Source organism: Saccoglossus kowalevskii, chromosome 8 (genome assembly GCF_978046115.1).
Source record: "Saccoglossus kowalevskii chromosome 8, keSacKowa6.1, whole genome shotgun sequence".
NCBI classification, from domain to species: domain Eukaryota; kingdom Metazoa; phylum Hemichordata; class Enteropneusta; family Harrimaniidae; genus Saccoglossus; species Saccoglossus kowalevskii.
Window position 1 is genome coordinate 31,588,271 of NC_140648.1, and position 13,906 is coordinate 31,602,176.

Here is a 13,906-nt window from a genome sequence, read left to right on the forward strand (position 1 = left end):
AGATCAAACATCCATTTTCCAAGCGATCTCATCATCATGAGAGGAGCCCCTTTCACCATGACTATCATCGGTAAGGGAAGACAACTTACTTACCAGCCTTTCACGATCACTTGCTTTCAGCTTTCCACTTTGCCTCAAAAGTGCTTCCACATTTGGGAATCTCATAAGTCGCAAATGCCCTTGAGGCAAAAACCAGAGTCCCACACACAACTCAAACAAGAGTGACATATGCGGATCCCAAAAGTGCATGAATGAATGGCAAGATGAGCATGTCTTATATGCCGACGATTTTGTCGGCACGTTCTTAGTCTTTCTCGTTGACTTAGGCATTATGCAGTCTAGGAAAAGATTGGAAATGAGATTGTGAAAAAACGAGCAAATTGACTCTGCCAAATGAGGAATCAAAGCGAATATAAAACTGAGCTTGCGATTCAACAAAAACAGGCAAAACTGGGGCTTTAATAATGGAAAGGCCTTACCTTGATGTCAAAAGTCAGAGTCGATTGCATAAAAAATAGATTTCTAGGAAAGCCCAGTGAAGAAAACTGTAATCTGCCTCATTTGTCCAGTAAAGCTTGAAGAGGAAAAATATTCCATCTACGTGCAGCGGAAACAAAGAGAATTTAAGAAACTGACAGGCCTCGGGCGTGTGATCACCCTGGGGGTGACCCCTCAGACGAGGCCTTTTCCTTAGATAATACTACCTTAGGATGTTTCCTTAGGATCTGGGTATATTCTCTAGTAGTTTCTGTTTGGGGCTACAATCTGTAATTAAGCCTAATGAGTAATAAATGAAATTTATTATTTCCACGGATTTTCTCGTAGGTGATGTAGTAAACTGTAAAATATTGGCAATTTGGCTAGTGACAACATAACTATGCTTTCACCAGTATTTTAAAAATCTACCAATCAGTGTGTTTCGCCAACCAAATGAATTTAATCATAAAAGATTTAGATCAACTTACAAGATGACAAGCAGAAATGCATTTGGGGGCATTGATTATGATGCACATCAAACAAAAGATAAACACATTTTTTTAAGGGCAAACAATTATTTAACATGAAGAAGCATGACAATGCATGTGCTGTAAACAAATAAACATTGATTGGCTATGTTTTTCCATAAACCTATGCCAGAATATGTTTATAAAGCGAAAGTTTTAATGTGTTTCAAAATCAGAAATTCATGAAATTATCGTTCCATATATATATTACACAAATTCAATTTTATTTTCTACCATAAAATATTGATAAACATCGATATAAAAGTACATATACTAATTTTCAAGTTCAGGTGAAGATTTTCAAGCAGACCATATTAAAACATAGGTTTCCCACACAATCAATCAAAAGCTGCCTCCAGCATATCTTCCACAGTTGTGAATTTCTCTCTTGGTTTCCCAATTGATACTCCTCTTGTTTTTTCCAATTCATCTATCCTTTCCCAGTCTGCAAACATCACTGGTACAACACCTAAAGAAAGATACAGAAAAAAAGAATGAATAACCAACCAACAGAAATCCACATGTCATCACATAAAATCGTAATACAGATTATTATACATCTGTCACTGTAATGCTTTAAATTACAGCGTGTTGTAATTTTGCAGTATTGCCTGGGGTATTTTCATTCTACCACATTCGGAAATGCGAATTCAAAATATGGAACGATTACACGTTTAAGCCCCCCCGAATAATAAAAACAAACATAACTGCCCATTGGGTTTGACCGCACCCCATACAATGAAGTTCGATCAATCTGCTCTAAACTTTTTGTATTTCGGCATTCCCATGATGTGTCCTTGGGAGGAAAAGATGTATAATAATAAGGTTACTGGTAGTAGCAATGAGTTGCTTGATTGATTTGTTAAATGGTCATGACATTTTTTGTCACAAGATATTTAGTAAAAAGAAAATGATTAGTAAACATCTGCCGATGTTCCATACTTGACTTTGTGATTTATTAATTATTTAAAATTCATATTTATTAATTATTTAAAATTCATATTTATTAATTATTTAAAATTCATATTTATTAATTATTTAAAATTTAGGAGAAATGAGTTGCTTGATTGACTCGTTAAATGATCATGACATTTTTTGGCACAAAATATTCAGTAAAAAGTAATAAATAATTAATAAATTACAAAGTCAAGTGTGAAACATCTACTCATCATCTACTTTTTACTGAATATTTTGTGACAGACAACTTCATGACCATTTAAAAAATTAATTCGGCAAATCCTTATTCTAATTTTGATGCTAAAATGATTATTAAGTCGAATTAAATTAATCATGATAAATTTCCGCATTCTCAAGATTTTGCTATTCTAAAAAAAAACAGATATATAAAAAAGTAAAAAGAAAATGAAAAATAGCGATGTAGATTATGATTCTGGTGATTTGTTTTTTGAAAACTATTTTAGTATATTTTTGTAATAACTTCACAGGATTTTTTTCATTTGGCAATCATGTGAACACCAGAAAGTTGCATGTGATGTAACTATTTAATTTTTTAGAAAATATAAACTTGTAAACCACTTTAATATCCCAAGAGAGTCAATGAAAATTGTGAAATTTTGTAACCTTTGAACATTTCCTTGGATCCTTTACGACTTTTATGACATATTGTCTTTACATATGCCATGAAATTATCAATTTCCTAGCAGAAAAAATAAACAGTTTGCAGTAATTTAACATGGTTTAAACATTTGATGCAGTGTTACACTGGTCAATTTAAGCACTTATTACACCACTTACACTTTCCTATAGTGGAAAATAATATTTACCATCTTTATCAAGATCATCAAGAACTTTATCTTTTCCTTTGACCGTTTCATTTGATATGTCTATGTCAGCACTATTAAGGTCATCGGCTACCAGTTTACCAATCTCAAATCCATCACTCATCGTACTAAGAATAACTCCTGTAGGTCCCCGACGCACCCAACCACTGCAGTAAATACCTACAAAACAAACAAGAAATTTACACTTTATTGTCACTTGAAACAGAGCTAGGTAAATTACATCAGTCATAGATCCTGATACATTGTATGTGAGGCAGCTTCTTGAATTAAACTGGCGACTGAATGAAGCAATACATTGAAGAGTTTAGTTATTACACCATAAAAAATGTGCAGTCAACATTGTATTTATTTCATTTCTTTGTGGCAAGTTCAAATGGGAAATTCAAGTCTATGAAATTTTTCAATCAAAACATTGGTTCAATGTACTGTTCTGTAATTTTCTCTATATTCAATACCAATTTTGACACCACAGAAAATACTAATGCTTATTATAAATTGTGATTTCAAACTGTGATTAACCTCTTTGATGGACAGAAATAGATTGTGATCATTAATATATTTTGTTGAAGAGGACAATAGAGAAATGGTGCATCAGTTACAATTATCATATTAAAAGAACTAGGTCACATGTAAAGACTACAAAGTTAGTTGTAAAAATCATCATCGCATGTATACATGTGTAGTAATTCATCAGAAAATCGGCTATTTGTAGAATCATGCTCATGTGGCCAATGTTTTGTTTATGGAGTATTAGTACATTATCCGAGCAGGGCGTTTAAATGGTTTTCTATGGTAAATTAAAATCTGGGTTTCCATCCATTTTGAATCGGATAACCAAATAAATATGTACATGTATGTTGAACACTAACGGACAAGGCATGTCAGAACTCTGAAATAACATTTGGTTAAATCAAAATGGTCATTTTGAATTTGATCTGTGAAACAAACTGATGCGCATCAAATTCCTATAATGTCTGATATTTCTACCAAGTTTGAACAAAATCCATCCATATACGACCCAGATCTGACAACGAAATTACATAAAATGCTTGATTTTGATGAAATTTCAACAATAAAATGGCTGTCATTTGACTATCTTGAATCAGACCATAAGTTTGAATGTACTTGAACAAGGCATGTCCGAGATACAGATAGAATTGCACAGATTCAAACACACACTGAGATCGAAACAAAAGTCCCCGTTTTAGGACTATGTCCAAACAGACACTACCGTAATAATCACATATAATCGTACTCAAGTATCGTTTTCGGAATGCTTTTCTCTTGTCACAAGTTTGAATCCTGTTGGTTACACGCTAATATGTTCTATATTGCCTGTACCGGTACTTATATTTGATTGGTCAATTAAAAAATGCTGTCACTGTCAGTGTCAATCATCTAGAGATCACATGACTTGCATGTGCAAACAAATATTTTATCTTTCAAGACTAAGCTCATAAATGAGAACACTCAATCTATAACATTGCAATATTTACCTTTCATTCCTGTGACCCTACCCCCTATATTTGGTATAATTCCTTGGTTATTATCAAACGGCACACTATCATCTATTGGTATACTTTTATAACCAATACTGCGGAGTACCATACCACATGGGATTTCTTCCACTTCATCCGTTGGTATTGCTTTGGCTGATTCTCCAGTACCCTGCCAAGATGAAATATTATGCAATTACAGATACTCATTTAATAGCAAGTTAAAGTAACAATTCTGAAATGATATGAACTGTTCAGTTTTACATCAATGTATTTAGTTTAGCTGCAACCACCTTTTAATAAGATCTGTAAAACAAAGAATTCCAGCAATGCAATGATTTTCAGCACTAAAATGGCCACCAAGCAGCCAACTCAGATTGTTAAACGAAGTATTTACAATGTGCATATGTATGATAAGTAGTAGTATTATGATTGTATAAAATTTCAAGGTATTTCTAGTTAGTAAAGGCATATAGGTTAGGACAGACATTTGTAAATTTATAAGTTCCTATTTGTGGTCTTGTCCAAGCAGGGGACTAACTATGCACAGGTTTACTTTTCATTGAAACTGTGTTTGAGTGTTGAACTGACAAGACTTTCACAACTGATAAGAACAACAATGTGAGTGAATTAGACAATAATTTAACCACCAAGACGAATTAAAAAATGTCATAAAAATTGTAATTTCTCCAATAACTAATACAACATTTACATTGATGCGAATCATGTGTATTTTTTAAAATTTAAGTTAATTTCAAACAGAACTTTGATAATTTGGCTTTCCTGGCATATTTAGATCAAATGTTTTTGAAAATGTTGGTTAGCATTTTCAATGAAATTTAGAAGATTTTATTATGTAGTTCAAGTTTAAGCTGACACAAAAATATTTTCCTGGATATTAGTTAGTCAATTTAGTTCTAATGGCTCAGAATTGAATAGTGCAAACAATGTGACAGAATGATATAACACAAAGTAAGGTGTGCAAAATGTAAATTTTGACAAATGTACATTCTAATAGCAAAGTACTGATTTGCATTCTTTATGATTTACCTCTAATCTGTTAACTCTTAATTTAATACCAGCAACCTGCTTACCATCATTAGATGGTATAATTTCAATTGGACTTCGTAGAAACTTGACTCTCCATTCCGCATCAACTTCAGCTTCTGAGGGGGTGTCCAAGGCAGTTTTTATCATGAGTTCAGTCAGTCTTTTTCTTGGCCTTGGCAGACCTATGTATTATAAGTAAATGTGGAAAATGTCTACTTTATTCATAGTTTTCATGTAAGCACAGAAATAATTTGTACAAATTTGAACTCAAAATGTACAAAAATATCTGATAATTATGTTGCATGTTATTTCTGCATATACCAGTAAGTATTTGTTCGGTGAAATATAAGTAATGCAAAGTAACTATGAATTCAGGATAGCTCATTTATGATTTTATGCTAATTATTATACAATTTCTATGTGACATTTCTTCATCACACCCCAAAAATACAAACCTCACCTTCCATATCAGCAATTTTATTGGTCCTTGCTTGCAATTGAATAATGTTATATTGTTGCCTGACAATCTCGAAAGATGCCAAAAAATAGCTTATTTGTAACTTGACAATATATTTTTGAGATCAGGTAAAATAGAATCTTCCCACTTGTATGTAGTTCTAACTACTGTAAACACAATAATTTATTTAATATTTAAATATTATTTAAATTCACTGGTAACTGAAATCTGCTAAATTAAATTCACATGATATTACAATTTGATCTCACTGTTTCAGCAAAAATTCTGTGAATTCAAAATCCAGTTAATAAATATGCTTGAATTATTAAATACCAGTGAAATATATTTCTACACAGCATACTTTTGATTAAGGGTCGCATACGCAAACTTTACAATTTCTAATTCTCACTGATTATTTATAAGATGTATGAAAAGAATGATAGAGATTAAGTTGAAATAAACCACACTATACTGTACAAGAAAACATTGGATGCACACATACATGTAAAAATTACGATTCTGATGAATGCACTTACCTGAAACTTGTTCGGAGAGATTTTTAAAAAGATGTGGATCTAGTACTGATCTACAGCCTGGAAGTTTGGTCATTTCTCTTATTTCTTTGATGGTAAATGCCACCTGTAATGGCCCTCTCCTGCCAACCATATAAACTCTTTTTATTTGACTGTTTTCCAATACTTCTAAGGAATGCTGGGTAATATCTGTTCTCTGGCAAAAGAAAGGCAGTCAATTGGGCAATAGACAATTTTCATACATTGAGGGCGCTATAACATAAAAAGCAATTGCAGTCAGTTTTGTAATCAGATTGCCATGCCATGTCCTATATAGGTCATATAACTTCAAACTGTTCAAAATTGACATAAAAATGCAAATATTGCTTGTATGTAGATTTAATATAATTTTATATTGTAGAGCGATGTCAAGCTGTACTCAAATAGCAATATTGGCCAGCCCCGACACTAAATCCCACACAAATTGCAATATTAGCCAAACCCTGGCGCTAAATCCCGCACAAATAGCAGTATTGGCCAAGCCCGGCACTAAATCCCGCACAAATAGCAGTATTTGCTCAGCTCCAGCACTAAATCTCACACAAATTGCAATATTGGCCCAGGCCTGGCATATTAAATCTCACACAAATTGCAATATTGGCCCAGGCATGGCATTAAATCCCACACAAATTGCTATATTGGCCAAGGCCTGGCATTAAATCCCACACAAATTGCTATATTTGCCCAGGCCTGGCATTAAATCCCACACAAATTGCAATATTGGCCCAGGCCTGGCATTAAATCCCACACAAATTGCTATATTGGCCCAGGCATGGCATTAAATCCAACACAAATTGCTATATTGGCCAAGGCCTGGCATTAAATCCCACACAAATTGCTATATTTGCCCAGGCCTGGCATTAAATCCCACACAAATTGCAATATTGGCCCAGGCCTGGCATTAAATCCCACACAAATTGCTATATTGGCCCAGGCCTGGCATTAAATCCCACACAAATTGCAATATTGGCCCAGGCCTGGCATTAAATCCCACACAAATTGCTATATTGGCCCAGGCCTGGCATTAAATCCCACACAGATTGCTATATTTGCCCAAGCCTGGCATTAAATCACACACAAATTGCTATATTGGCCCAGGCCCGGCATTAAATCCCACACAAATTGCAATATTGGCTCAGCCCCTACACTAAATTCCACACAAATTGCTATATTGGCCATGCCCCGGCACTAAAACCCACACAAATAGCAATATTGGCTCAGCCCCTACACTAAATCCCACACAAATTGCAATATTGGCCCAGGCATGGCATTAAATCCCACACAAATTGCTATATTGGCCCAGGCCTGGCATTAACTCCCACACAAATTGCTATATTTGCCCAGGCCTGGCATTAAATCCCACACAAATTGCAATATTAGCTCAGCCCCTGCATTAAATTCCACACAAATTGCAATATTGGCCAAGCCCCGGCACTAAATCCCGCACAAATAGCAGTATTGGCCCAGCTCCAGCACTAAATCTCACACATATTGCAATATTGGCCAAGGCCTGGCATTAAATCTCACACAAATTACTATATTTGCCCAGGCCTGGCATTAAATCCCACACAAATTGCTATATTGGCTCAGCCCCTACACTAAATCCTGCACAAATAGCAGTATTGGCCCAGCTCCAGCACTAAATCTCACACAAATTGCAATATTGGCCCAGGCATGGCATTAAATCCCACACAAATTGCAATATTGGCCCAGGCATGGCATTAAATCCCACACAAATTGCAATATTGGCTGAGCCCCTATACTAAATTCCACACAAATTGCTATATTGGCCAAGGCTGGCATTAAATCCTGCACAAATTGCTATATTGGCCCAGCCCTGGCATAAAATCTCACACAAATTGCAATATTAGCCCAGCCCTGGCATAAAATCTCACACAAATTGCAATATTGGCCCAGCTCTGGCATTAAATCCTGCACAAATTGCAATATTGGCTCAGGTCTGGCATTAAATCCCACACAAATTGCTATATTGGCCCAGCCCTAGCATTAAATCCCACACAAATTGCAATATTGGCCCAGGCTTGGCACTAAATTCTACACAAATTGCTATATTGGCCCAGCCCCGGCACTAAATCACATATGAGCAGGCTGTAACATTTTGTAATACTTTCAAACACATCCACACAGGTACTTCTATACAACTGCATAATTCATAGCAAATTAAATACAATTTAATACAAAATGATTTTATTTATATTGTCTTTACTTACTTTGAGTATACTAACTGGTGTTAAAAGTATTCTACAGACATCTATAGCTACATTACCATGACCAATCACAACCGCTGTGTCACAATTTAGATTCACATCTAACTAAATACGTGAAAAAAATGTAAATAACAGATTATGTAAATATTGAGCATAATAAAAAAATACTGCCTTTCATGTGATGAGGACAAGATGGTCAACTTATATGAACACAAGCCATTAAATGATAGGAGCACTTTATAAGACATTGCATAAAGTGTTTAATAGTCAGAGTAGCTCTTAGAATTACGTAACTTGACATTTAAATCAATTTTCTCTTCACAAACCAACATAATCAATTTAGTCAAAACCTCATCAATGCAGTTTCAATTTTGTGTAAGTTCTATGCACAATTAAATTCACCGTTTTCTGTTTATTCTCAACCTATTTTTGAAAGTTCAGTAATTGAATAAATATGAACTCAATTTTTTGTTTTTCACATATGTCCGAACTTGTATAGCAACAAGGAATGATTTATGAAACTTATGTTTGAGCAGAATAATGTGTAGAATTGAAGACTTACATTTCTGTCTTCTGGTAAGCCATTATACCATCCTACAAAAGACCTAGCTGAGAGTACACCATGGAGATTCTCCCCTGGAATACCCAGTATCCTGTCATCATCAGCACCATAGCACTGTAAACAAATACTTATTATTGTACTATAATCAAAATCATTCTACTATGATGACAAGATTTCTAGTCCATATCCCAATTTGCCTTCCCATTTCCTACGAGATATCACATTATGCATGAAAATGAATGTAAAAACAGAAAAAAGAAAGGTCATATCGATTTTAAAATGTTGTATGGGATTCAAAAAAACAAAGTATTTCTGCACTTAATAAGATGCTATACATATTTGATGATGGCTAATTTTGAGGAAGTAAGAGCATCTCAACACCACACTCCCCTCTGAACGATCAGCAATTTGACATTGAACAATAAAAAAAAAATCAAGTGCAAAATCAACCAATTTTGTCAATATTTGGTCAATAAACATTTGGTCCATGTATTTCATGCAACATGTGATATCTCACAGTTAAATCCCATATTACGCTATAATCCTCAATACTGTAAAGGGGTTAATTATTCACTGGGTTTTAATTTTCTTTATTTTGCAGACTGGAAAGTGCGCTAAATTAAAACCCAGTGAATATGAAAAATGTAGCATACAACACATTATCTAAATGATAAAACCGTGAATTTAAAAACCACTAAATATGCCTGAAACGATAAATCAGTGAAATTTAAACCCAATGAAAATTAGTCATTTTATGAAACAGAATATCTGGCTCACCGGGTAAATGGTAATGTTTGGTACTCCATTGATGATAAAATGCTCCAAATAATTGCTCTTTCTAGCACTGAGACAACCGAGCCAAACTTTGAGAAAATAAACTGTTTTATATTGACACATGTAGATTCAAAAAATGATTTAAAAACGAGAAGTATAAATTGTACTTGTTTCTATGACAATGGAATAATTTCTATGATAATGGAACAATAAGTAGAATAAATGGAACGCATAATAAGCTGTAATATAGCATGAACAAATATCTCATAGTAGCACACAGAATAAGGCGAATAAAGTGGCAACCATGTTTTTCCATCAAGATCTTCCCTGAGTTACAGGTATGTACTAATATGTACTATATTTGTTGCATTGAACACATGTAACAAGATGAATTATACTCACCATAATGATAGCATCATAGGATTTTTTCAATTTTTTAACGGTGATATCTTTACCAACTGTCACGTTACCAATAAAGGCAAACCGATCATTCTTAGCTGTTTTTGTAAACTGGTTAATACAATTCTGAAATCATAAAAAACTACACTGTAATAGTATTTTCAGCAGTGTGAATCACCTCATGCAGAATCGGTATTTGTTTTCATACTATATTGGTAGTTATTGATTTGATTTGTCTTTCTAGTGTCTATATGGTAATGCTCAAAATCACAGGAAATTTGACTTTTGTCCATCCACAGTGTATTTATGCAGGGATCCAGTTTGCACCTATATACAGCAATGCTCAAAATCAGTAATTAGATGCAGAATCATCTAAAAGACAATTTAAACTTCAATATCTTAAAATTGAAATAATTTGTGTAGTATAAGAGTGCATCGCATTGTCATATGAACACCATTTGTAATGGCATAATACATAAATTCAATAATTCTAGGGATTACATTAGAGTTGAGGTTATGGGTAGGGTTAGCCGTTTATATATTAGGGCATTGGTTAATAAATTTGGAATTTGAAAACTATTAAATTATCAAAATAATAATTATTATTTACCAGTGAAACATTCAAAATGGTAGCGTATATTGAAATCTACACTTTTGTCATATACAATGTAGTACCAAACTCATTGCTTACCTTAACTTCTGGATGATCAGGTGCCACCCCAAATCTTACAAGACCAAATGGTACAGGTAGTTTGTCATATATATCAACATGAACAGTCTTGTGATGCTGAACAGAAAAAATAATTGTCAAAGAAATAAGAAATAGTAAAAAAGAATGCACATGCATATTGGAGATAAATGTGCATGACCCAACTATATTATTGTTTTCACAATTACTAAGTATATTCTGGCAAATCAAGACTTCTGAAACTCAAATTAAAAAAAATGTCAAAGGGAGTTTAAATAGAATTAAGGTAACTACTGTGTGCTGCTGGTATTCTTACTAGCTTATTTAACAAAAAATCTTTTCTTTTAAGATGCATAATGTGAAAACAATTTGAACAATAGAATTGAAGTGGATAATAACAAATACAATGAAGAACTTTTATAATAAAAGAACAACATTTATTGTACATCTATATGGCTTGCGGTCTTTCCAATGATGAGCAATTGGAAAAATAAATGTACCAAAAATTAAGTGAGCCATCGGTTACACTGTGCCGAGATTGACTATTTTCCAAGGATATTACTTTAGACGTCCTACCAAGCATTAGAATATAGTAGCTTCACTGTTACGTGTATTCGACTGGAGAGTGAAATTTATATATATAGTCTCATTATTAGACTAACTTTTTCATCGTTAATGTTACGAGGTCAGTTTGTTTTTCGTGCCGGAAACACCCTCTACATATTGTTCGAAGGGACCACCGATTATTATCTCTTTACCCCGGTGCATAGGCACTGAATGTAAATCAAATTTGACATTTTGTATGGCTAAGATAACGTTGAAATTGGTGAAAATGTTCAGAGTGCATGTTTTTGTAAATGCTGCGAAAACATTTTCAAAAATAGTCTATTTTCATTGTTGAAAATGCACCACTTCTCTACATTTTGTCCCAGTATAAATACATAGTTCTGTTATCAGTAGTAGCTATCGAATTAGTATATCACGACTTAGTATAGCTGTCTAAGTGTGTTTCTGTCCATACTTTAATCGATTATAAGTATTTTAAGTTTTAAGTTTTCTTGTTTGTTTTTTTAGGATTGTTTGTTGTTTGAGAACGCCATCTTAATTCCAAGTATGTGTCGAGGCACTCGTCCGGAAAATTTCATTGTCACCCCTTTGTATAGAATTACACTATGTGTTCCAATTATTTGTTGTTATATGTCGAGATACAACTATTCAAGAGTTGGTCGGATACTCTAGTATTGTTTTTGGGACTGTTTTGTCATGATTTTCGCGATGTTTAGTATTGTTTACATTTTGATCGTTTGTGTTGTTGATATCGAAAGGTTTGACGTCGCCGGTAGATCCATGATGTCATGACTACTAGTCAACAATATATCACTATAATCAGGATTAGTAACGTAAATTTCATACACTATAGCTGCCTCTTCCATTTCGAGAACAAAATCCCAGTCAATGTTGTCGTCGTCAAAATCCATAAAGTCACTGTGTACTCTCTGTTACATGGTTTCAATGTTTTGGTTTTAAAGAGGTCACAAACAATGTCTACGCACTACATTTTGCAAAAACAACACTAATGACATGCACGCTGATCCGCAGGTGTGAATCATTTATTTACCTATTAAGAGCACTGTTTCAAAGAAATACGGTTCGTTTCCAGCCAGGTCTATTGAAGGACTGTGATAAGGATTAAATCAATTTAAGCACAGATGTGGTGCAAATTTTATAATTTTATAACAGTTACAATTCTATCTATCTATCTATTGAATACACAGATCACAGACTAGCCTATGAAAGTATACAATGTTTGACAGACTGAATCTTAAGAACTATGAGGCACATAACAATTCTCAGACCCAATTTCAAAGATTGATAAATACATGTATATTTATATTGCCATGCATGGTTGAACAATACTCCCCCCTCACTATCTGCTATATCACTTTACCTTCAATAGTTGCTGTGCAGTATAGAATCCTGCAGGTCCACTGCCAACAATGCACACATGAGGTATGCTGGGCTTGGTAGAAACACTACGTAATGTCTCCTTGTATAGTTTGTTCGATGTCCTATTGTACTGTCCTATAAATAGAGAATACATAAAATTGAAAATAACTCAAGGGCCATCATATTGCATGAGTAGTAGCATTTTTTTTAATTAAATCTTCTGCAACAGAAAACAAACATTTCTTTGCTCAACCCTATGTGGTGCACTTCACAGGTATGCAAGATTGCCAAAAAACTATATGAGGACATGCAGACTTTAAACTGACATTTGTGAAACTAAACTTTGTTTGAATAGAATTTAATTTTTCAGTTATTCACATGGTATCATGCTAAATGAAATACTACCCTAAATTTTGTTTGGCCAAACGTGAATACATAATTCAAAATTACACCAGATTTCAACGAGATTAAAATTCAACTGAATTTATTATCCAGAAATGTGGCCATGGGAAGAATTTACTGTGAATATTACTGTGAGTAAGCAGATGAATAGGAAAAAATAATAAACATAAAATCCGGTCGACCCAATCTGTTTTCGAAGTGCCTGTGATCGGAACCTGGTTTTGATTACATATATATTTAATACATTATACATTTGTATTATTATTTCATTAAGTAAACCTGTTTGAGAAGTCACTTTCATCCACTCACGACATGATAACGGGGTTCAGTGTACAGCCAATATTAATATAAAAATTATTCTTACTGGAGCAGAATTGGAACCATCTTCGACATACAAATGTTGTCATGTCAAGCGATTTTTTGGTAATCAATTCTCGTGTAAAAACGTCAATGTGTTGACTTGCGAAGAAGGACAGAAATTCAGTATTGCAGACAACAGAGCAGAAAGGGTCAAAAGTTCAAAGT

The 13,906-nt window shown here is 33.8% G+C and overlaps 1 protein-coding gene across 2 annotated transcripts; it reads right to left on the reverse strand.

Annotated features, from left to right (window-relative positions):
• Window positions 1–1,207: 1,207 nt before the first annotated feature.
• Window positions 1,208–13,895, reverse strand: LOC100373097 (NADPH:adrenodoxin oxidoreductase, mitochondrial-like). 2 transcript variants are annotated; one of them, XM_002730894.3, is made up of 11 exons: window positions 13,746–13,895; window positions 12,981–13,114; window positions 11,036–11,131; window positions 10,348–10,470; window positions 9,172–9,285; window positions 8,613–8,714; window positions 6,346–6,538; window positions 5,353–5,534; window positions 4,303–4,474; window positions 2,789–2,965; window positions 1,208–1,473 (listed from the first exon to the last, which is right to left on the reverse strand). In XM_002730894.3, exons 1-11 carry the CDS (start codon window positions 13,786–13,788, stop codon window positions 1,343–1,345), a joined length of 1,467 nt encoding a protein of 488 aa, XP_002730940.1. In that variant the 5' UTR covers window positions 13,789–13,895; the 3' UTR covers window positions 1,208–1,342. The 2 variants fall into 2 exon arrangements, with proteins under 2 accessions (XP_002730940.1, XP_085359120.1); XM_085502994.1 differs by having other exon boundaries at window positions 8,613–8,710; window positions 9,168–9,285.
• Between the last annotated feature and the right edge of the window lie 11 nt (window positions 13,896–13,906).